The sequence below is a fragment of the Lonchura striata genome, chromosome 3, assembly GCF_046129695.1.
Source record: "Lonchura striata isolate bLonStr1 chromosome 3, bLonStr1.mat, whole genome shotgun sequence".
NCBI lineage: Eukaryota > Metazoa > Chordata > Aves > Passeriformes > Estrildidae > Lonchura > Lonchura striata.
The window spans coordinates 49,722,068-49,746,819 of NC_134605.1; the positions used below are offsets into that span (position 1 = coordinate 49,722,068).

At 36.3% G+C, this 24,752-nt stretch overlaps 1 protein-coding gene across 3 annotated transcripts in view; it reads right to left on the bottom strand.

Annotated features, from left to right (window-relative positions):
* UTRN (utrophin) overlaps positions 1-24,752 on the bottom strand; it is a 305,876-nt gene that overhangs the window by 48,822 nt on the left and 232,302 nt on the right. For all 3 annotated transcript variants that reach the window (XM_077782132.1, XM_077782130.1, XM_077782131.1), the window contains 4 exons: positions 20,843-20,903; positions 10,556-10,617; positions 9,492-9,566; positions 3,474-3,675 (listed from right to left, as the gene is read on the bottom strand). In XM_077782132.1, coding sequence (XP_077638258.1) covers positions 3,474-3,675; positions 9,492-9,566; positions 10,556-10,617; positions 20,843-20,903 — 400 coding nt within the window. The remainder of the gene's footprint in view (positions 1-3,473; positions 3,676-9,491; positions 9,567-10,555; positions 10,618-20,842; positions 20,904-24,752) is intronic.

Genomic DNA, 24,752 nt, shown 5'->3' on the forward strand with positions numbered 1-24,752 from the left:
AACCCTATGTCCCTGGGAGAAGAGGCACAATAGCATAAAAACACCAGGTACTAGCAAGGAAACCTAGAGAATGAAGATGAGTCCAGAGCCATTCAGCCTTCTGTCAAAGAGCTCCAAAGCCTAGACAACACTGGCACTGCAGCTGAGGACTACCAGGGACTGCAGCTATCAGTTGTCTGCATAGCCCAGCAACATGAGGCAGGCTCGTAGATCAGTGAAGGTCAGCACAGACACCTCCCCGTGATCACCTTCAGACAGGTCAGATGAAGGAGCTCATTTTCCTGCCCTGCAGAGGGCCAGAACCTTCCCAGAGCCTTCTTGCTGCTATCAAAGCCTGCTAAGCTGCTCCCACTGAGTGCTCTATGAATCCAAACAACCATCATAAACACAGGGGATGCAAGTGGAGTGCATGCAGAAAATTTCCATCAGCTACTGTCAAAACCAGGGCATAAAGTTAAGGCTCACTAAGCAGGTATCTCATCCTCATTCCTCAGAAGTTCAGATCTTACTGAAATGAACACGTTGGTAAGGCCTGGGATATTAATTCAGGCTGGTGTTAGAATCTGCCAGGTGTATGAGTGCAATGAAAATAAAGTTGTGATTCTTCAGGGGAAGATTGGGCTGCAGAGAATGATCATGAAAGACAGCTCTGATCATATGGAAAATTCCACCATAGATACCACAGGTACACTTCTCAGACTAATGTACCAAAGAAATTAAATTTAAAATAAGTTATTATCAAAAGTATCCTAGCATTAAAAAAAACTCCTAACAAAATTTAAAAGTTAAAATACAGGAAGTCAGATAAACATTGCAAAATATTTAAACATTGCACATTAAAGTTTCGTTATTGGTAATTCTAGTTGAAATGAGTCATCGCCCTGAATCAGTACATATAGAAGCAACTCTTTTCAAAAGGTGCTAAACTATTCCATTAGTACTGAAATCTATCAGTCCTTTTGATATAAAAGATGTCTGGAGATTTCAGCAAATTTGACAATATACAGTTGAAAAGAAAAACCACCAGCTATTGCTTTTGGATGCTTTAAACACAAACCCAGCCAAAGTATTTTACAGAGCAAAATTCCCTTCACAGTTCTCATTGTAAATTCCAATATATTTATCTCTAATTTCATAAAAAAATAAAAATCTTTGGACTAGCCAAAACAAAGAACTTAAAAATTTGGAAAATGTTTATAAAGGCAGATGTTGATGTCTGGAACAACCTTTGAGTCCTTGATGTAGTAAAAGTCACTGAGTAATTTTACTGTTTCTTTCCTCTGCTCAGAATGAATCATTCCTAATGTGTCAGAAAATACCAGAACATAACAGACCTTTTAAAAATAAATTGGTTCTTTTTAAGGCCCAAAGACATCTGCAGGTTAAGTCTGGAGAACTATTCAGTTTGTCATTAATCTTTGAATCTGTAATTAAATTTCAGGTTAGCAGCATGTGACTAACAGATGCTTTTTGTTGGCAGTTTAACAACTTGACACATTTTATATGCATAACACCAATGCACTATATATAATGTAAATGCCAAGACATAAATTAGCTCTTTTGTACAGGCCAGTTTAGAAAACAAAACCAAATATTCCAGCTTAGAATTGCTGTCTGGTCTTCTAGCTTTTCTTTTTCTTCCTGGAGTAAATTTGAAAAGGGAACAAGGAAACACCCTGTAAAATATAATTTTCTCTCAGTAAACCTTCATCCTCAATTTTTCAAAGTTTAAATAAAGACTCAAGTGTTTAAAGGGGCTTGAAGAATTACCTACACTAAGTTTTCAACATAATAGTCAAGGGGAAATGGGAGAAACTGGAAACATTATTGAAAGAAAGGTTTGCTGCTTACCAAGTGCATTTTAAATATGCACAGATTAAACAATTGACTTCTACCTGAAGTCAAGATGTAGATGAAGTTAAGATGCAAAGGTAAGCTAAAGAAAATGAAGTAGGTTTGTGTTCAGTCTGAAAGAAAACAAAACCCAGCAAGGAATTAGAAAAAAATTTCTGACATTACTATGTCTATTATTTTAAACTGGCAATAACATTTAAGTCAAGCAATTCACTTGATCTACTACTTTATTTGCAAGCAATGTGTTTATTTATCCACAATATGGAACTCTCCAAAACCAAAACAAATGCAGGAAGAAATCCAAGTCAATATTTGATGGACCCTCTCATTTTTCAGCAGTAATGGGGAGAAGTCAGACTAACGGAAATGTCACAATATTTAACAGGAATGTTTGAATGCCAGTAGCCAGCAGATAAATGACAAATGGTTCTATGTACTCTGTTCCCTCCTTCCCTCTCCCCTAAAATCAAAATAAAGTAAAATATCCATGAAGTATAGAACTGTTACATAATCCTCTGAGGGAAAAAAACAAAAAGCAAAAAATTGTTAGAATTTGGCACTTAGTTAACATATTGAAGATAATGCATACATCTACAAGTAAAAGCTCCCATTTGCAAAGTCAGGTATAATAATTTTTATTGCTATTCAAGAAATACTTTTGCTCTTTTCAACTTCAAATGGGGAGAAAAAAAAATTTGCAACCACCCTCATGGAGCTTCTGATCTATAATTCTGATCTGTAATTTTGTTTATAGCTCTGAACTAAAGCACATATTCAATCAGACATACTGAAGCAACCACAACCTGGACTGCACTAGTGAGTCTTTAGTTAGCTCTGAAAGAGTCCTGAAATGCCTTTGCTGAAGCCATATAAGGAGACATCTTAGGCCATAGACGAGCTGATGGAAACCAAGCCTTTCCCAAGTTTTTACTACACAAGGGAGATAAGAATAGTAAATATCGCTATGAAAAATAAGCAACAAACTCATGACTCTGTCATAGTTTTACAAAAAAAATATTCTTTAGGCAAACTGAATGCCCTTGGGAAATACAGCCTTGCTGCCAGGACAAGGGCACGTGGACCATGAAACACCAGCCCTTCAGAACTTATCCATGGCAGGAGCTATACGTGCTGGAATGGAGCCACAAAGAGGACACTGCTGACCCTCCAGAATCGGACAGGCTTTAGTGCTGAGATCACAACAACCTCCATTTGATAGAGGACTCAGAGCAGGGAGCTCAGCCAGGATTATGAGTGCCAGTAACTAAGTATAAAATATATGAAAAAACTGCCCATCTATGGCAGAAATAGAATCTGATATGAATGGCCACCAATCTAGTAAACTTGGAATACTCACAGTAGGATCACAGCTAAAGCAGTGTCCTAGCTCTCTACTCAAATATGCATTTTTTAAAATCCTTTCAATGTTTCTTTGGTAGTAGTACAAAAGCACTGTAATCTTAGTCCAATGCTGAGCAAGACACTTATTGCATGCAACTGCACTTCCATTATGAAGCTGAAACCATCAGAAGATAACTTTTTAATAAAGAAATTTTTAAGGCTTTATAATTTAGAATTCCTGGGGGTACACATTGCAACAAACAAACCATTTTTCTTACCTATCATACACGTTGAGTAGCCAGTTAAGACACATGTCTACACAGAGGCTAACATTCACCATATCTTTGTTTTTCTCTTCAAGTCCACTGTAGATGGTAGTGAGACAGCTGATCACATCCTGGACACCAATCAGCTGATCATTTTGACTCAACTTGTGCTGTTTGAAAACTTCACTTGTTGTATTCAGGTCCAACAGGTCCACTAATAATAGATTTAAAAAAATAATAGGATTAAAAAAAATAAAATAAAGTGTGAATAAACATTAACAGTAATTGTTTATGTGCAAATTGTAGCAAACACTGCAAACAACTTGTCCTGCCACAACGTTTCAAAAGGCCTAAAATCTGCAACCAGTGGCTTTTATTTATTAAGGTACAGTGACAAACCATTCTCTGTGACAAGTCAACGGCATTTGGGCACTATTTATTTAAAAAAAACTAGAATACAAATATTATAATGGCACTGCACAGCCCAGAACAACATTAAAATAGCTGCTAAACTAGTCTGTGTAATTAGAGGATCCTAACTTTGGATACACCGACAGAGAATTCATGAGGCTTACAGGATTCTTCATATTTACCATAAAGCAGAATCCTATAAAATTACTTTTGATGAACGTAAAGCAAAGAAAATTATTAGGTAAGAATTCTTTCCTAAAGGCCTGATTAACTGAATAGCAGTTGCTAAATTAGGGCTTAAAAGAAAGCATGGAGATTATTTATTGCAGTTTTCCAGAACACCAAAAGCTATGCTTTCTTAAAAAAATATTTTTATCTCCTTTATTACAGAATTCTTTCTATAAGCAGTTGGTGATGCAATGGATATTTTACAGGGGGAAAAAGGGTTTTGTTCTCAAAACTTTTCAAATGTGATTGTGAAAATCTGGGGGTTGCATGGTGAAAAGGCCATCAATGAGCACTTCTACCTCCTTCTGCAAAAGAAAGTGGAAAAGATGAAACATAAATGGTATACTCCTCAGTGATTTTTTTTTTATGGAAGCAAGGACTTTAAGTTAAAAATATAATTGCAATGTATGCTTGCTACAATATACATAACATGCAGTTGGAGTTTATTAAAAGCTCATACTGAGATGTTTGTGGAGAGTCAGTAACACATTTGCACTATAAATCTCATCTCTCAAATGAAAAAAAAATCCACATGACAATCTCTGACATGTTGTGAACTGCTCTTCACCAATCATCCCAATGAATCATAGAATCAGAAAATTATTTTTGTTGGAAGAGACCTTGAAGATTTTCTAGTTCCAACCTAGAAACTTGCCATGGCAGGCACACCTCCCAATAGACCAAGTCTCATCCAGCCTGACTTTGAACACCACCAGGGATGGAGCATCCACAACTTCTCTGGGCAACCTGTGCCAGTGTCTCACATCCTCACAAGTAAATAATTTCTTCCTAATACTTAATCTAAATGTCTTCTCCTTTAGTTTAGAACTGTTTCTCCATGTCGTATCACAATCTGTCCTTTTAAAAAAGCTACTCTCCCTATTTTTTATAAGCCTCTCTTAGGTACTGAAAGGCTGCTCTGAGGTCTCTCTGGAGCCTTCTCTTCTTCAGGATGAACAACCTCAGCTCTCAGCCTTTCCTCATAGGAGAGGTGCTCCATCCCCATTGCTTGCCTCTTGACCTGCTCCAACAGTTCTACATCTTTCTTGTGCTGAGCACCCCAGATCTGGAAGCATTATTCCAGGTGGGGTCTCACAAGAGCAGAGAGGGAGAACAAGAATGTTAAATAAGGAGCCCAGATTTGCAGCCTGTGCAAACAGGATAATTCTATCTGGGCTGGAAAGCAAGGTCAACAGAAAAAGAACCAAGAGCAAGACAACATTAACCATATGAGTAACTCTGTCAAGAACTCAGTGATCATCTACCAAAATCTTACATTCCCAACCCCTTTTCCCCTATGTACCCTTCCTCACATCTTTGTGAAGTGAGGAACAGTACCTCGCAGCCCTTGCCTTTCCTCTCCTGCACTAAAATTGGTACATTCTGTTCTCGTCTCACAGTATCAGATTTGCAGGGGTTTACATTTGTTTGTTTTTCATTTTCTTTTTTGTTTGTTGGGAGATATCTTAAGTCCTTCTCCAGGGCTTGCAAACAAATGCCAGCCATGCATTTATCAAAGAGGCAGACTGGTAATTGCAGCAAAACACCTTGCCACTAGTTTGACCTGAGGTAGCTGAAGTGTTTGGCAATACACTCACTGCAGCATAATCTTCTACAATAGTTATAAAGGATGTGATACACTGCAAAAGGCTCACAGGCATATGTAAAAACAACATGAGCCCACAAACAGTTCACAGTGTAACCCTGACTACTTTTTGAGATATGGAGGGAGTAGAGTGAAGCCAAGTGAGGGTAACCTGCTGTCCCCATGACATACATACTGAATTTAGGAGATGGCCACTTTTCACACTTCCCCTTCATGACTTCAAAAACCTTAATGACAAAGAAAACCCTGTAAAAATTAATGCAACCAGTTTGCTGTTTTTGTTTTGGTATTAGCTTTTAATTTATGTTTGAGTCATAGGAGTTTTTTGTTTGTTTGTAGTTTTTATGTTTTCTGGTTATTTTGCAGCCTGTTTCTGGTTGCACAAAGAACCCCTTTTTAAAGCTTGTGAAATTTCAGAAAGCTTTGGAATGCCAGGAAGTTGTAGCCTTTGGCTTAACATTAGTATCCTTGCACTGAAAAGAAGTAATTCAACAGACACTAAGCCTGCTAACTTCCCATCTTGATCTGCTGGCATTAAGATCTCTCATTCACATTTCTGCCTGAGCATTCCAGAAGGACCTGGGAGAGGTACTTCCAATATTTTTGTACTAAAAAATACAGCAAGCCTGATGCTACACTAATGCAAATTAAGCTAAACTTACGCTTTTGGATGGCACTATCCATGGAGAACAACCAGAGGAAATTACTTTCATTCCTGCTTACTTCAGCACTTACCTGACTGAATAAAATTTGGGACAGGCAGTTATACTGTCATGCCATTTCTGGCATGATGCCTAGACAGGTTTCAGTGCATTTTTGCATTACCATTCTGCATCTACTTGAACACGCTGAATGACCAATCCTGCTTTTAACCAACCAATGGGCACAAGGCCCATTTCTTCCCTTTCTGCAGCAAGATTTTCCCAAAGAAAAAGAGAAATAATATCATTCAGCACTGTTAAAGCAGGTGTGAATGACTGACTCAGGAACAGCTACATTCAGCTGCTAATGGCAAATTTGAGGCTGCTGTAACCCCATGGAAAATAGCCAGGCATTACTGTGGAGTTTTTTAATAAAAAGACCTTGCAAATTATAGCAGTTCCTGCAAAGAGACTGCACTCTTCTGTCAAAGAGGGTAGTGCTCACAGCTCTCTTAGTCCCTGATGTCTAAATGTTCAAATTTTTCCCCTTGTGTGGTTGATATTCCTATTAACATTCTTAAATTTTAAATCACCTAGAGGAACTCAGCAACAGAATTCTGAATATATATTCTGATTTTGTTCCCTTTTTGCCTTTCAGTACTATACTTCAGTATGTGGGGCATTATAATTTCTTGAAAATGGGCTAAGGAATGCTGCACAAGAATAAAATATTATCAGGACCTGGTGCTACACAGCTGCCCAGTACATCTGCAACAAAGGGTACTCTCTCTGGCCCCATTCTTCTGCTACAGTGGGAAAGCACTCTCCCTACATCTGCCCCACGTAATCTGAGACAGAGAGGCTAAGAATTCATTATTTCTAGCTTTTAACCTTTCTTATATTCCTGCAAAATAGGTATACATATATATGAAAATGTATGTCTCTGCAGGAATCTACTGTCAAAAAACAACAACAAAAAGAAACACAACTCTATCTTTTTAAAGGAGAATGAGGAAAATGGGAGTAGCTTCCCTACAGCTGAGGTTTTTTGACACTTACCAAGAAGAGATATGGCATCAGCAAAGTTCTCAAATGAACATTCTAAAGTGCAATTGGTTCTGAATCTGCTTGTAAAGCACTTACACTGCAAAGTCAAAATCTATCAAGTGCAAGCAGAACTGTGCATCCAGCTCCAGCTGTGCTCTTGGGAGTTCCCACCAAAATGCCTTTGACATTATACACACACCATGTCTGTGACAGCAATTTGTCACACTTTACAGTGATCTCCATTTTTGGTGATTTGTTTTGATGCTTTCTTTGCCTTAGCACATAAGCCTTTCTGAAGAATTCTGCATCCAAACACCTTTAAAATGCACCTGCAATTAAAATTACAGGAAATACAATGGAAGACTAAAATAACTCAGACCCAAAAATGAATGACAGTGGTACAGAAGATTACTCTTTCCCCACCTAAAAATAAAACCAATTTTTTATTAAGTACACATGTATAACAAAGATTTTTTGGCTGTTTTCTCTTCCCATGAAGCACAGAGATTGAGTAAACAAACAGCTTCATAGATAATAAGGCAGATTGGACCTGTAAGGATGAGAGTTTTACTCCTAGCTCTTTCAAAGTGGAGCATTCTCTTTACTTCTTACTATTTCCTTCTGTCCTCCTTTCCAACCCCCTCCCCTGAAACTGGAGACAATAGGAGGGCACTTCTGAAATCTATGAATGAGGAGAACTAATCCTGGCATTTATTACAGAAATTGATAGATTCTGCAGTAAAAGCAAGAGCAGACAGTATGTCCCTCTTCAAAGCTTATTAGAACTAATAAAAATGAAGCTTGAGCTATACAGGTAACTAGAAAAGCTGTATGTCTGTCAGAAATAGACAGCATGATTAGCATCTGTCCTATCCAGTCTATTTTTTCCCCACTCTTCCCTGAGGAGCAGCTCACACAAGGAGTTTATTCTGCTTTCTGATCTCTTGCTTTTTGTTTTTAGGTACATCTTGATGAATACTATATACCCTGCCTACTGATAAGCAAAAAGCTCAATGTTCTTTAGTCTTGCTGGGAGATGAAGCTGTAGTCCTTGGTGGAACCACATCTAATGAAGAACTGGTGATAGGTACTGATAAGAGCCTGTGCTCTGCACAGATACAGTCCAGCTTTCTGGAGCAGCTAGCTACCATCTCAGGCACAGCTTCATTCAGTATGATGTATATCTGAAGGCCAACTAAGATCAGACTTTGTCTTCTAGGCTGGAGGGTGGGAAGAGATACCTCTTTGTGCAACTCCTTTCCTGCTTGCACCCCTAGGAGGACTTTGCACTTCTTGTATTCCTATTCAGCCTGCAGTATTGTGCACCCTTCAGGGCTGAGAAGTCTTTCCATGCCAAAGACTCCTAATTTGTAAGAGGAAAATTTGGTAATAGCATACATCTTTCTACCATCTGTTGCCAAGACGTTTCAAAATGCCTAAAATCTGCAACCCTTACTCTCCTTCACATCCCACATCTCGTTCCAAAATTGTCTAGTTTCCTTTTGCTTTTTCTGTTAGATGCGTGTTCTTATTTCCACCTTGTTTTTTTCTGTTATATGTGTGTCTTTATGTATTTCATTTTCTGTGGTTTTTAAAATTCAGTTTGCTTTGCACATGAGACTCAACAAGAGCACAGATCCCCAATGTGGTACTTGCTATGTGACTTCGAGAAGTCCCAAGACTAGAGGCCAGGACAAGATCTCCTGATATATCACTTCTGAGACTGCTAAACTTTGAATGTGCATCATGTAACTTGCTGCTGAATTAAATAGTTGTGATATAATAGGAAATACTTTTTAACTCCTTAGCAATATAAATAAATAAATGTATAAGTAAATAAATTCACCTATAAAACAGAAAATTTAAGATAAGAATGATTCTTAGTGAGTTTATCATTTTAACTTACCTGCTGCACCTCTCTTCTATTAATTTTATTTATTTGCGATAATGACCACCTACTGTTGGCAGTTCTTGTCATTTTGCTGGTTGACAGTGTGTCAAGGATGACTTCTCCACTGCAAATGTTGTTAGATTGAAGCTGACCCTCCCTTCCCCAAGTACTGTAGGGAAACAATTTCCCTCAAAAGCCCAACTTACAGCACAGTGCTTTCTGCAGCCTGCGGATTTTGATGGCCGTGCGGTAGGCGGAGAAGCGCACATTGTTCAAGTCAGCTGAAAGAGCAGAACAGAAACATGAGAGCCCCAAAAGTACAGCCCATAACTTTTCTTTGCATATAAATCTTCATATTTTGGAAGAGTCTGATATCCCTTCTCTTTGTAATTAATGAATAGGATCTATCAGAACAAATTAAAAAACCTGACAATTTGGGACCTCAGCTCAATTCACCTTCAGGGAAAGCCTCCTGATTGACAGACCAGGACCTTGAAGAAAGTGGCCCTCCAGAAATGCTTACACTATCTTGGTACATGTAATACATACATATACAAGAGAGTTTCACATAAGTATTTTGCACTGGTACATAGTTCCCAGACTCAAATACTCTCAGTTTCTCAAATAATTTACAACACCATCAGATAATATACAGGAAACAGAGGGCAGCAAGCATCACAGTAACAGAAAAAATGGCTTAAGCTTTAATTTATATGCCATGATTTTGCAAACTGTGCTTTAAAAGGGACAGTCAGCTTAGCTGTAAGCTCTGTTTTAGAAATTGATTGGTATGGTAACATTTTTTCCTCACTCAACAGTATTTTTACCCTTCCTCTACTTAGAATGGGAGATTTCACAGTAAATGTTGATGCTATCAAGGCATGTTGAACTGGCTGTACCATAATACAGTTTAGCTTTTACTGAAAAGGTAGCTGCTCTATTTTATTACCAAAATTAGTTCCTTGCAGACCAGCACCCTGGTTTAAACATGCAGAGAGCCTGTATAATTGGAAAATTCATTGTGAAGTTAAAAGAAAAAAAAACAAGGTACTGCATTAAAGCATACAGTCAGAGTACATGGTTCAGAATTAATAGTGCCAAAAGACAATACATAATGTGACCAAGGCAGCAGGTTTTGGACAAAGTGTGTCTCATCACAAATTGAGAAATGCTGTTACACTCAGGTCATGAGAACTCAAACATGGTCAGTATCCAAATGCAGCTTTTACTCATGGAATATAAATCACAATGGTTTAATAAATGCACTCACCTAAGGACTGGAAGAGATCAGTCATTTTAGGATGATCCCAACAAGTCGTCTGTGTCTCATGACTGCACAGAAACAAAGTAATTAAAGTTTCAGAAAACACACATATGCATTTCCAAAGAATAAAATCTTAAAGATATTCTGATTTTCTACATTTAAGTGGTAAGAAATCCCTCAGCTCTAATTAAAATGCATGATCTGTACTACCCAGTTCCTTAATTTTATAATCACAAACTTAGTCAGATGATAGCCCACCTATATGTAACAATATTTACTTTTGATTCTAACTGTGATGGTAAGAGCTGGACTCTGACCCTGCAGCTAAGAGATACACTAATAAGGTAAAAGTACATTTCCTGTGCTGTAAATCTATAAATATATTTGTAAAAATAATTTTAAAATAAAAATATTGAGATTTTATTTCAATCTTCATTGCATATCTGAGCACATGTATCAGAATACAGACAATGAGGTTAAGCTTTACCCATAACATTTATTTAACATGTAACATGATCATTTAGGTTGGAAAGGACCTTTAAGATGGAGTCCAGTGGGAAACCGGATCACCATCCACACAAACAATCAATAAATATCTTGATTTAGGAGACATGCCCTACATTACTGTTCACAGAATAGAGGTTCAATAGGCAGCATCCCTTAACCTACTGATTAGTGTTGCTGTTTCAGTTTATCAGAGTTTCAAGTAGGCAGCCATAAGGGTCAAAATGTGTATTATGTCAGGTCCACTGAAATCTCCAATTCCCTTCTACAAGCCACACTTTACTTGTATTTATCAATATTAACTGCCGGAATGATTGCACATTCTTGTTTTACAAAGGATTTACATTTGAATTAGATTTGCAAGGTAACTAATCAGAGAGGTCATATTAAAAGGATCATAGGATTCCCTTTAAAAGTTAATGAAAATGAAATTATGCTGTCTTAGTAATTTAAAGTAATGTTCAGAGAACACTAAATATTTCACCTTTGTTTCTATTTAAAATTTGTTAATATACCCATTTTTTTCCTGCATAGAGGGAAACATGATTGTAAATAATGACTTTAAAAAGGCCAGTTTGGTATTAAATGTAGTGAACAGTATCATCATTTGCTACATATAAATGGCTGTACCTCAGTGAGTGCATAGTAATTTATCATCAAGGTTTACTTTTTAATTGAGAAGCCAACCAAGAATGATCCCTTTTATGTTAGGTGGTACAAAAAAATTGTATAGAAAGTCATTGCTCCAAAGAACTGCAGAGACAGGATATGTACCATAAGGGAAGGCAAGCTCCTAACAATTTAAGTGCTGAGGATCCTTTTGTGTATGCATTTGGCTCAAACTTACACCAGTGGAAAGTGCTTGAAATGGGTCTTTGTACATAGGACACAATCCACATTTTACAGTCCATTCCAGCTTTGAGACTAGCCTAGGTATTCAGAGAAAGCTTCTCCCCATCATGCTTCACACTCTGCCATGGATCTCAATTTTTCTATATGGCATAATCACAACTTTGTGAGGGGTTCTTCAAGGACGTTCATAGGCAAAGTGTTTATTTCCTATTAATACAATAAGTTTAAATTCTCTTTTCGCTCTTTGTGATTACTCCCTAGTCACTGACTGAACATGACTACATTTAAACAAGAGATTTATACAATAACCAAGACTTCTACCAGAACATGATTGACTCTAAAATACTATAGCAAACTCTCCTCAATTCAAAAGAAAGCACTTAAATACATCTTTACACCTGAATACATCTTCCTGAATAGAAGATTTTATTTCATTTCATTCTGATATCATTATCACATGAATTCCATTCACGTTTCAAATTTCCAATAAGGTGGTTGAGGCTCTGGTAATGCTAAACTCCAAAGCTCATGCATGCCAGTAAATCAGTGGGTTTGCACTTTTTAGGTAGATAATTCTAAAACAGCACTATGCCTATCTTTGTCCAAAAAAGTAATTTCAAAAACAAGTAGATTGACAATCATTTTCCTATAAAAGGCACACCAATAAAACCAATCATGAAGCCAGCAACAAGAATGTATTTGGATTTCATGCTTTGCCATGGTAAAGGCTGGTGACTGTCCAGCATTCTCACTCTGCTGTCTAAAGACTATAGTATATCAGGAAAAAGCACATATACAGCTTCAGTAAATACTGAAGTAAACAGGAACAGGAAATACAATGTAATAGTTCATACTGCTCAACTTATTTAATACTCTCAAAACTACTCTGGAAACTGCCAAATGTCTCCACTATCATGTTAACAGGATGATATAAATATGTTGCCATTTAGAATTGTTGACTAAATCCACTGCAACTGCACACAGAAATGAATACAATATGTGATCAATTTAATAAAGCTTGATTTAAAGACATGGCTTTAACTCAAATTCCCTTCCAACTCAAAGCCCCTTCCCAAAGTCAAGCCCCAAATCAAAACAAAATCCCCCAAAACAGTTGATTTTACTGTCAACATTCTAAGTTAAAGGATTTCTTAGGATATTCTGAGAAAAATAAAGCCTTAACTAAAACACCTTCGATCTTTTATGTTAAAAGTAAAGGTAGGTGGCAGTACTGTGACAGAAGCTGAAAATACATGTATACACAGACAGATATTTCCTTCTATTTAAAACATTGAAATATCAATGCAAACACTATATGTAAACTACATGCAATTTAGCTGAGTTAAATCCTGTTTACTGCCTTAGAAACTATGATGGCAAAACTAGCCATCATCATAGGGACTTTGCTGAATTGCAGCCATTATTTCCCAGTTCCCTGTTTTCTGGAATTAAACATATGGTTCCATGAGCAAATATGTTTCTGACTAGTGGGGTGCTGTGAGGATATTCCTGAGAGCTGCAGCAGAAATGGAAAGTTTATTTAGCTAGGTCCTTTTCTATTTTTTCTTTACTTTTTTTTTAATTGTTAAAAATATAGAAGAAATATACGTATATGCTTGGATAAATCTTTGCCTTTTTTTTATTCCCCTTCTGGAAATATACTTCATTATGAATTTGCAATACTTAATTAGGATGTGGGTATAGTTAATTGCAATTTAGATTCCAGCTTCTAAGTAATTTATAAACTCATATGCAATGAATAAGAGCTGATTTGACTAATCAAACTTTATCCCTTAAATCAAGTTTCCAAAAATTAAGAGCAAACAGTTTCACTATTGAAATTGTATACTTTAAATGCAGAGTTTCAGTACAGTTTTATCTGAAAGACTAAAATCACTTTAACAGTGAAAACATGCGATAAAAAATGCCTGTTTTCTATTTTGTGTTTACTTAACATGAAGTGGAAAAAGTAAATGAGATATCAAAAAAATTCTGTATCCTGAACTATAATCTCATTTCTCCATTTGATGCAGTGAGCACCTGAACAGCTAAATTTTCTCTTTACAGAAAAATACAGAACATGAAATTCATGCCTAATAAAATAATGAATGTAAAATATTTTTCTGTTTCTATTTTAATTGCAAAAAACATACAATTGTGCCAGACTGCATAAAGACCAATGGGCTTTTAAAAGTTATCACTCAGTTTCTTTCTATGCCACACAGATTTTGTAAGAAAGGAGGCCAAGTGAGCATCATCTGGTACAACTGAAAAAAAGCAAGAGAGGATCCCTTCCAATTCCTTAAAGTCAGTACTACCTGACAGCTGCTAAGTGACTACAGAGGGTGAACATGACTGTGCCAGCCTAATCCCAAAACACCCAGCAAGAAATCATGGGTAACAGCCAAGCAATTCCATACAAGGTTTCCGCAGAGAAGAGGAATGGGCTCAGAGCTAATGAATCACCAGCTCAACAGTCTGTTCAGGTCAAGGGAAGGCAGCAGCTTCACAGTCACAGGCAGTGCTGCTACCACCACCAAGTATATTCCATAGGTAGGAATGGACAGAGACATGGGAAAAAACATGATTGCAAATTTAATAAGAGCTACAAAAAATAATTTCATTCAACTTCCAAAAAGATTCAAACCAAGAACTTAACCAAGAGCAGAGAAACCTGCAGATTCTTCTCTCTCTGTTACAACTACCAGGGCACTTCTGTCCCAGGTCACAGTGATGACTGTGCAAGGAGCACTTTCTCATGTAAGCACCCTGCTAATGTCAAGAACTACTCAGAGTGAGGTGATATTAACTTTGATAGAAGATGAACAACAATTGGGCCCATTATTCTTCTTGCTTGTAGATGGCACCCAAAAAAAGAATTTTTCAAGGAGTCCAGGGTACAAGATTTCCTTCTGTTCAGTGGGTGGCATAAGGAGGGATTTCTGCTATTACAGAAGTGAGCTGCTCTACAGGGCAGTAACACAAGTGGTATGAACATATTACATCTCTCCTTATGCTTTACTTAGGGAAAAATTAAAAACATTTCACTGAGAAGCGATTTTTTTTTTGTTCCTATCAAAACTATGAATTATTCAGAGCAAGAGTCTTCTAAATCTCTTCTGCCAAACTTATGGACCCAATATGAGCCACATAGCAAAACATGCATCCATGAATATATTACCTGACAAAGCAGTGAAATTTAAAAAGTCTAAATGCATTTGTGTAAATGTCACTAACAAAAACCCATGATAACCATAAAATATTCCAAACTACAAACCATCCACATATTAATGAAGTGCTCTAAAACTTACATGACAGACATTTGCCCTTACAATCTGTTTCTTATCCATTATGTTTGCTGGCAGCTTTCTAATTATAATTGGCAAAGATAAACCATTTAAAAAGCACTTCCTGATTGTAAATAAAAAGCTGCGAAACAGTTAGTATGTAATTTAATTTATACTCTAGAAATAAAAGAACAGTCCTGTTGAAATGAATGGATTAAGTTTAACATCTCAGGTCTTTCAAGATGCTCATAGAGTTGTGAAAAAAATCCATTTGTTCTTTTCCAGCTTTTTTGTACAAGAAATAAAACAAGAAACAGGTGGGTATTTTTTATCATTTCTTATAATGGACAAGGCCTCTGTTGATAATCACTGGTGAACACTACAAGAAACAGCATTCTGGCATGATGTTAAGTACCTTTCTGTTCCTGTAGTCATTTACACAAAACATTACCCAAAATCAGAATCTTTACTGATCGCTAATGAATCAACAGCACTCAGAACTCTGACTTTGCTACTCTTGCCAAATTTTAAATGGCATTAACATCCCTACTTTATGTCATGGTGTTTTGGCTAGATCCTGCATAATTTTCTCTCTTTTTTTAAGCCCATTAGAAAATACTGTTTTGTGGTGAAAAGAATTGGCATAATGCATCACAAGGGTATTGCACCTTAGAGGTTGGTAGAATCATGTATATGCAGATATTTTGAAATCACTCCAGAGAAATGTGCTACTGCATTTCTTTAATTGAAAATGAAGACGAGCACAGGAACTGATAAGTGAAGAAACTCTCAAACCTTCAAACTTGTATTACCTCTTTCTGTAAATTAGATTTTGCTTTCCCTTCTAAGGGAAACACCTGATACTTATAAGAATGATATTATGGATATAATTATAATAAGAAAAAATATTTTTTTTCTCTGTTCCCTTACTTCTCCCCCTCTTCCCCATAAAGGCATAAACCAAACATCAGCAAAGACTTTCTGGAGTCTTAAAAGATGGAGAAGCAGAAAACATTTTATTCCTGCCTCCATAAAGCTGAACAAAATACAGGAGGTGATAAAATAGGATTTCTAAGACACTGGTGATGCCAGCCACTTTGCAGGATTACAGAAAAGGCAAGGCAACTATGGCATTTGATATCGATTAATTTAATGGCTGCTACAAGAAATTGCTCTCTCTATCTAATGCCCTGCATGAGATTAAACTCAGTGTGACCTTTTCTATGTTGCCCTTTTGTTTCTTCTGCACAGCACAAATATCTAATAATTTATGGCATTGAAAGGTACATGGCAGAAGAACACTTAAATTATAGTTAAAACAAAAACAGTGAGAAATGCTAAGGTAATTATGCTTTCTGCATATTCATCATGTTTTCCCTCATAGATGTTTAATGATCATAGTGTTTCATTTCTTATTCTGCTTCTCTTTGGAATATTTTTATTGAGATGCTATGTAATACAGGCTTTATTTTTTTTTTAATTTACTGTTACAGAGGCCAAGGATGTCTTATTTGTATGATCCAAATAGTTATAAATTAACAACAACAAATTTTTCCCTATTAAATCTCAAATCTTTACAAACCAACCTATGAAAAATGTATTTAATGGCAAGTTCACCAAACCTTTTGCCCAAACCTCACACTTTTATTACCAAAAGTGCACTGGCAAATACCATGCCTTCTGTGTTGCATTCCCTTTCATATGCTCATTAGTTCAATTTAAAAAGTATGAAAGACTATGCGCATTTTTCCCCAGCAGCCTCAAGATTTTGCAGATTAAGGTTGTCATTGAATTTTACTGTGTCTACAGAAATAAAAAATATTCTGTAATTTGCATTAGTAAAAAAATCAAACAGAAGGCAAAAAGGATTAAATAAAATCACATCAATACAGGTAGCAACATTTCACAAATCTGACTTAGTAAGACGATTCAAGAGAAAAAATGTGACAGGGTAAATCAGGTATCCACTATCGCCCAGGAAACACACACCTTGATAAACCTGGGCCAAATGAAATATAAACCCTTCTTCCAGCTAAGCTGGATAGTTGATCCTTTCCAAAATACCCCAAACCAGACCACCTCTGTCTGAACTAATAGGGCAGAGGAGGTTGTACACTGGCTTTTTGATTGTTCCTGTGCCTCATTACCTCATTAAATACAGCCCCAGAAAGGGGCTATATTTAAGATATGCCAACCATTAGAAAATGGGGTGTGGAGAAATAGACTGACTCCAAAGTCACCACGCCAAAGACCTTCCACTGAGCCACTTCTCTCTACCCATGTAAATGCAATCTACCTCTGGTGTCAGGAACCAAAGTGCTTCTTATCTGAAAATACAGACATCTTGTATCATTTTTACCCTCTCCTTACAGATTAATTGTTATCTAAAGTACTTTCTCCTGACTTCTCAGGTGTAGTTCCCTAATATTTTTGAACTACATTCTGTGTGCAATAAAACTGCAGATTGAAGTTGGTTCTTTTTTCTTATTTTTCCCAAATACTCAACACAGGTACAACTAGATTATAATCTGCAGCTACATGACTTTCTGAATATTTAACATTTCTCATTCAAGGACACAGACAAAAAGCTATCAAAATGAAGTAAAGTTATAAATTCATGGTTGGTCTTATTCAGAATTTAAAAGTGCTCTTATTCAGAATTTAAGTGACCTGATTTCAATTAACATTTATTTCCCTTTCAAAATTAATTTTTAAAACTTCTCATTTTTCAGCCACCAATCACTGGCTCATACTTTTATTATCCTTGTTCTGCTATACCATAAAATGAACAATTGGCATCTTAAATCTTCCCTCTGAACATAGAAGTCTTCTTGTAAATACAGTCAGTTGCTCTCAAGTTATAAAGTTTTTGAGACTTATTGCAACTGTTCCTTCTACTCACGCTGTGCTTTACATCAAAGGCAACTCATTGAAAGACATTAGTATAATTTAAAAAAAAAAAAAAAGAAAATTTAATCAGTTTCTCCCTCTTTCCTAGCCTTTCTATATAAAAAAAAAATCATTAAATCTTATTGACTGTTCTCTTGAATTGTCTTATTCAAGTAATCATTCCAAACTAATAAGTTTTTCATGTCAGTATTGTTTTTCTCTCTTCTTTAAACTGTGTCTAAAATTAGGTAACAAAGATTTAAAAGGGTATTTAAACCCAAGAGTACTCTCCAGCCTCATCACAACAAAGCAAATGAAGTTCAGAATCAGCTGTTTTCTTCATCTTCCACAATTCTCTGACTGATCTAGATGCTGCTGAAAACAATGATGTTTATATCAGTAAGAAATAAAAAAATGTAGGAAATTTCCAAGGCAGTCTGCTTTCCAGACTGTGAAGTTACTGAAACCCTCAAGTTTCTTTAAAAAAACAAATCCTACTAGTTACATGTGCCATTGCTCTTTTTCAAGACACAAGAATCAAGACATTGCTTTAGCACCATATATGCAATTGAGAGATTAACTACTGCATCTCAAATAAGACTTTTCCAGTAATCTTCCCCTACTCTCAACAATCTTTCTGAAATCTCTCGCTATGAGCTGCATATTGAGATGCAGTAGTTAATTCTGTTGACTTCATTAAAGCCATCCTGAAAATAAAAGTGTTCTCTGCTACTATAAAGAACTCAACCCTCATAGAACTTCTGCCACCCTACCAAACTTTCTGTGAAAGACCATTAAAAACAATTTCTAAGAGATGCTGGGGCTTCTGAGTCCCAACTGGCTTCATTCTACAATCAAGCTCTAGGGCCACCAACACACTACTATGGGAGCAAGGCCTGTCCCAGGGGATACTGTGCCGCCAATTGGTGTGCCTGAAGGATTGCACCTAGTGCACGTATTGGAAAGGTTTTCTTCTAAACCCACAATGGAAAAAAAAATAAAAAAAAGATTTCTCAAAAACTGAACTTTTGTTGAGGTAGGGTAAGAGAGACCCTCAGAAACTCAGAAGAATGTATTAGATAAGAAAAAAGAGATATACCTGTGAAATATTCAAGTTTAAAATCTTTGCTTTGCTCAGCACAGATCAGAAGGTATATCTTAGTTTGTTCCATCTGTTCCTATCTCTGTTCCACAACTCTGAATGAACTGGTGAGCTCCACAGAACCCTCTGAGGCCGACTCATGCCACCAACTCCAGCTATTGACTCTGATAGGGTAGAACAGGTACACAAATCTTCCAGTGTCCACCAAGGACATACCCACAAGAAAAAATTACAAGTTTAGGGCAGTTTTCCTCTTGCTTTCTATAGTTTGCCACTTCAGCATTTTCCTTGAATTACTGCTGCAGGTGTGATCATTTTAACAGCACCTCTGTCTGAGTCAGAGCAGTGAATGTGCCTCCACATTCAACTTCTGCCCTCTCCGCTTCCATTGGGAAGGAGGCAGGAACCTCTTCTCCAGTGTGTTTCAGTTTTTGCTGCCTCTTGCAAAACTTTTGAGCAGAAGCACAAATGCTTTTGTAGAGAATTCAAGGATGTTCATAGCAGGTTTTTGCTTTTTCTGGTTGCCTACTCAGGCCCTTTAAAGAAATTTATTTTCATATGACAGTTTAAAAACTGTCACATCTCAAGAATGCTAACAGGTTTGATCGACAGATTTATTGCTACCTGCTTTTCAAAGCTCTCAAGTACTTGTAAATTGTTTGAAGCACAAAATGTGGCTCTCGGGGTTACGAGCAATATGCAATAGTACAAAAATCCTCAAGTTCTTTTAAAATAAACTATCTTCAGGGCCAATTCACAGTCATCCTACAGACTTAAAAACCCTACTCTTCTCCCAAACCCAAACTGATAACATTTTAAACATAGATTTCCCTCAGCCTAAAATGAACTACTCTGGGTCTCGCTTATACTCTGTACCTTAAAATTTCATTTACCTTTCTGGCAAAGACCTATCCCCCTCTCAAAGCTGCAGTATTTGACCTTAAAAGTACAGACAAACAAAATAAACACTAGTAGAGTATGAAAAGCAAAATTAGGGATTGCTCTTTGTAGAATACATCAAGATCTCCACACCTCTAACTTAGGTATTCCTAATTACTTTCAAAATAAATATCTTAACCATTCCTCTTGGTAATCAAGGTATTTGTAAAATCTTTTTAAATATTTATATCTGAGTAAAATTTACCTTAATATCAATTACTATAAAAACTACCATAAAGTAAAGATGGCAAAAGAACAGACAAGGCCTGCCTATTTACAAAGCAATTTTGCACAAAATGAGGAATGGGCTCAATAGATATTAGTCACCACTATCCTGCTTTAGGTTATGAACTTTGTGATTTTAAATACATTATTTATTCAGTTTTTTCCCCTCCACAGATTATACTCTGAATGAGACACACACACAAGAACAAGTACAGTTTGAACATTGATAGTGTATTACACTGGAGTGCCTCTGCTGTTTCTTATGTGAGTGAAGTTCTTAATTCAGGTTTGTCAGTGACTTGTTTTTATGTATTTCTAAATTATGCAGCATGCAAATCAATAAACATGACTTTACAGTATAGTCAGCCATAACACTACATGGAGAAACTCTCAATAGCATTTCTGGCAATGACTTAGTACCTATGTTTTTCTGCTAGATTATGGTGATAGGACCCTCTGTTATACTTAAAAAAAATAGAATCAAGGCAAACTTACTTGATATAATAGGGCACTTTGTTATGTGAAACAGATCTCTGCCATGGAAACTGCACTGAGGCTGAGGAAATAAACAGAAGGTTGTTATTAGAAAGCACCTGTCATATTAAAAAATCTATCCTTTATTTGTTTTGCAATTAATATGGTTATAATAAATTAAATGGAAACAATTAATATTTCCCATACAACATTCAGTAATTAGAAAAGCAGCAGAAGAAAATTATGGCAATCTATCAGGATGATTACAGGCATCTATTTGATGCCATGCTGGAAATAAAACAAATGTGATGATTCTACTTCAAAGAAGGATGATAAATTCTGAGCAAGCAAGCTAGGCATTTAGGGAAACTGCAGACACTTGTCTTCCCACCTTATAGGATTATTATCAGTTTATGCCTTTAAAATAAATTATTCCACTAGTATAAATAATGCTCTGCAACAGAAGAAGAAGCAACAGCAACCTTGTTTTTATTAGTTACAACCCTTAGTTCCTATTTGCAACTCAAATTAATATCGATTAACACTGTATGGCCAAGAAAAAAAAAAAAAAAAAAAAAATTAAAACCTGTCTTAGCACTCCTTGACAAAGAACTATAATCTTTGCAGAATTTGTGGAAATAAGATATCATCCACAATATCAGGAAGGCTTCTGCACATTGAGTTGAAAAAAGCATGAAGTCATACAGGACACCGCAACTCTGCTGACCTAAACATCCCAAGAGATAAAAGGCCTGTTCAGGCCAACAGGACTTTTGGTGCTCAACTTAAAGATAGCTATTTACTGAGAAATCATAGGTATGCATATCAGAAATTACCAGACTAGTGCCTGGGTAATTAGGGTTCCAGCATGAAAAATCTCCTTGCACTAGTTTCCCTGTGGAAGCAGAGATTGAAGGAACAGGCAGGAACAAGTGATCACCACAATGAGATGAATTTACACTGCACACACACAGCACTGCCTCTGACACAGAGTGCCTGCTCTCAGGTCCTAACAGCCCCCATTTAGAGCCCTGGTAAAATGAGACACAGCTTTGATCCACACTGGATCTCAAGTAATTAAACTCTCAATTAATGTAATTTTCTGCAAGCTTGGCCCACTTTACAATTCATCCCTCTCTGGAAAAACAAAAAATCCACTTGAAAGTAACTCTTCTTCCCCAAAGACTTCTCTAAACTGCAGAGAAGCCTTACAAGCTGTATAAGCCCCATAGGCTATTGCAGCTACACAGAGATAGGTCTTGCCCTGCTACCAGCTGGCTGGTGTCCAAGGGTTTCATGGCTGTTACCTCTTCGTAAACCACACAAAATATCATGGTTTATAATTTAAGAAATATTCATGTACTGAAAGACAGATTAACTTGGAAGAATATTTCAGAAATTACAGAAATTAAAGTAAACCACTTTCTTTACTGGAAACAAAAATGAGAAAATTCTGACTTTATTTGAAGAAGAAGGTAACATTTACAATAAAGATGTAAATAAGAAAAAATACAGTAAAGGCTAAATGCTCAAACAGACCTATTATTTTCTAAAAAATAATCCTTAGGCCTTCATAATTAAAAAAAAAAAAAAAAAAAGTAAAATCAACCTGATAGGTGCAGGTGGCCATCAGCTTTAGAGTTTCATTCTGTAGTGTTGCAATTTGGCACCTATGGTAGCTCCTGTTCTAGTACATGAATTATGTCAGTTAAGTAAGAATTTGCTTAACTACAATTTATTTTCTGTGACAGCTATAGATATTCTGCACTGACATTAATATGAACTAAATGTAATGTAATGTAATCAATTAAATTACTAATTATTATGGAACAAGTAATATTCTTTTTATTTGGGAACAAACTTTGTAAAACATTGCCAGCTCTCTGCTGTAGGAAAGTCTGGAAAATGAGATTACCATTATCTTTTAAAAATCACTAATGAAAAGTGAACATAGTACTTCTCAACTTGGCATTCACTAGCAGGTCTGCAGATATTAGTATGGCTGAGAGATGCTTTGAGCAGCCACTGGAGACATAAGCTGTTAGTTAAGGAACATGTTCATGGATTTGTCTTAGAAAGCATACAAGGAACAAATCAGAGAGTAGTGTATTGTCATCCTTGGAAAAAAAATTAAATTATTATAGAAAAATCAAGTTACTATTTCTAAAGGCAGGAGGCAGCAAAAAGCAATCTTTCTGCAAGGAATAATGGATTATAAGGATTCTTTACCTTTATCTGTGTTAGGGATGCATAAAATTTACTGATCAGTAACTAACTTGAAAAGTACTTACCCTTCCATCTCAAAAGCACTGAAAACCAAATCAACCAAATTCTGCCTCCCAGTGATGGGAGGGGACACATACCTCAGAAAGAGGGATTGTAGATTGCAGTGGCTTACTAATATCTCAGGCTCCTAACACAGAACATTTTATGAAGGGCTAATATATTATTTGGTAGTCTTTAAAAAGATTTTGAAGCCCTTTCATAGTGATGGTCTGCAGGAATCCATGCAATTGGTGTTCCAAGAAGTCAAACAGTAGTATCAAATGCTGCACTGTGTCTTTTTAGTAAATAAACTTTTCTAGCCACTGCAGAAATGAAATCACTGGATAAACAGGGGTGGAACCAGGGTGCTGGATAATCTCATCTAGGCTCTATTTCCCATAAAAGGCTGGACTACATGATCTTTTGAGGTCAGTCCCTTTTAAACATGGCTACTCCTTCATTCTGTGAATCTAATGAACAGGCAGAAATAGGTGTTCTGCTAGCAAAAATTCCTGATTACATGATAACTGGAATCTATTCAGTTGAAAATGGTGTGTGATGGCAAGTTATGATTCCTTGTTAGTATTTGGAGGAAGAGTAACAGGTAAGTGAGGTAAACTGAAAACAGCTGCTGTCAGATAAGCACAGATAAAAACCTGCCCTCTAATTCAGAAGTTCAGCTTTGGAAACGAAGATTTGCAGAAGACATATATATATAATCAATCTCAGACTTAGGAGTTTGAGATTGTTTTATTCAGACTACTACTCTATTTGTTCCTCACAGCTAAAAGTCACTTATTGCTGCTAAAAAGATTTGATATTTTTGATTTAGAATACACAGTCTTTCAACCTGTCAGGATAAAGCCTTCAACTTTGCAGATTTAATGATTTTTTTCTATTATTATTTGACTTCTGAATTTACTGTCCCTGACTTATGTTTACCAGACACTATATAAACTTGTAGGTGTAAGTTCTTTAACTCTGTCTTGTTAAAGCTCTAGAAAATGTTTGGTTGTTGGTTTTTTTGTTGTTGTTGTTTTTTTTTAAGATGCTCCAGTTGTAGTTGGTGTGGGGAAAGAAGACGCTTTTAACAAATGGTTTAAATGAATATCTATATATTATTTGTTTCTCCAAAATTGTATTACTTAGCTGTAATTCTCTGTGGTATCTACCAACATGCAAACCATCCTGGAAACTTCCCCTTTTTTACTATGGTATGTAACATTAACTGAATATCTCCTTAAGCCTGAAGAATATTCCATAAACACAGCTGAGGAATGCTGATAAGGCACTGCATAATCTCTGTGGACATAATTCTTCTAATGTTTTAACCAGCAACAAAGCCAGTTCACCACTCAGACTTGTGAACGCGTTGTTTTATTGTGGCATGTTGTAAGCCAATTCAAGGAAATGATCCAGGCCAAGACAAACTAAACCAGCCAACCTTTCCTGGCAAGTTTTATATGTGGTCTCTTCCATTGATTCTCCCTCAATTAGAATAAAAGAGCTAGATTCTGAGAAACCACTTCTACATTGCTTCCTAATCTGTTTTATTTACAGAGACTGGACTGACTAGTCTTAAAAACAGTTCATCTGGCATTCTTCAGCAGTGCCAAAGGTAGCACTCAATCTGTAATCTTTTTAACAAGGTGTTACATAGATGTAC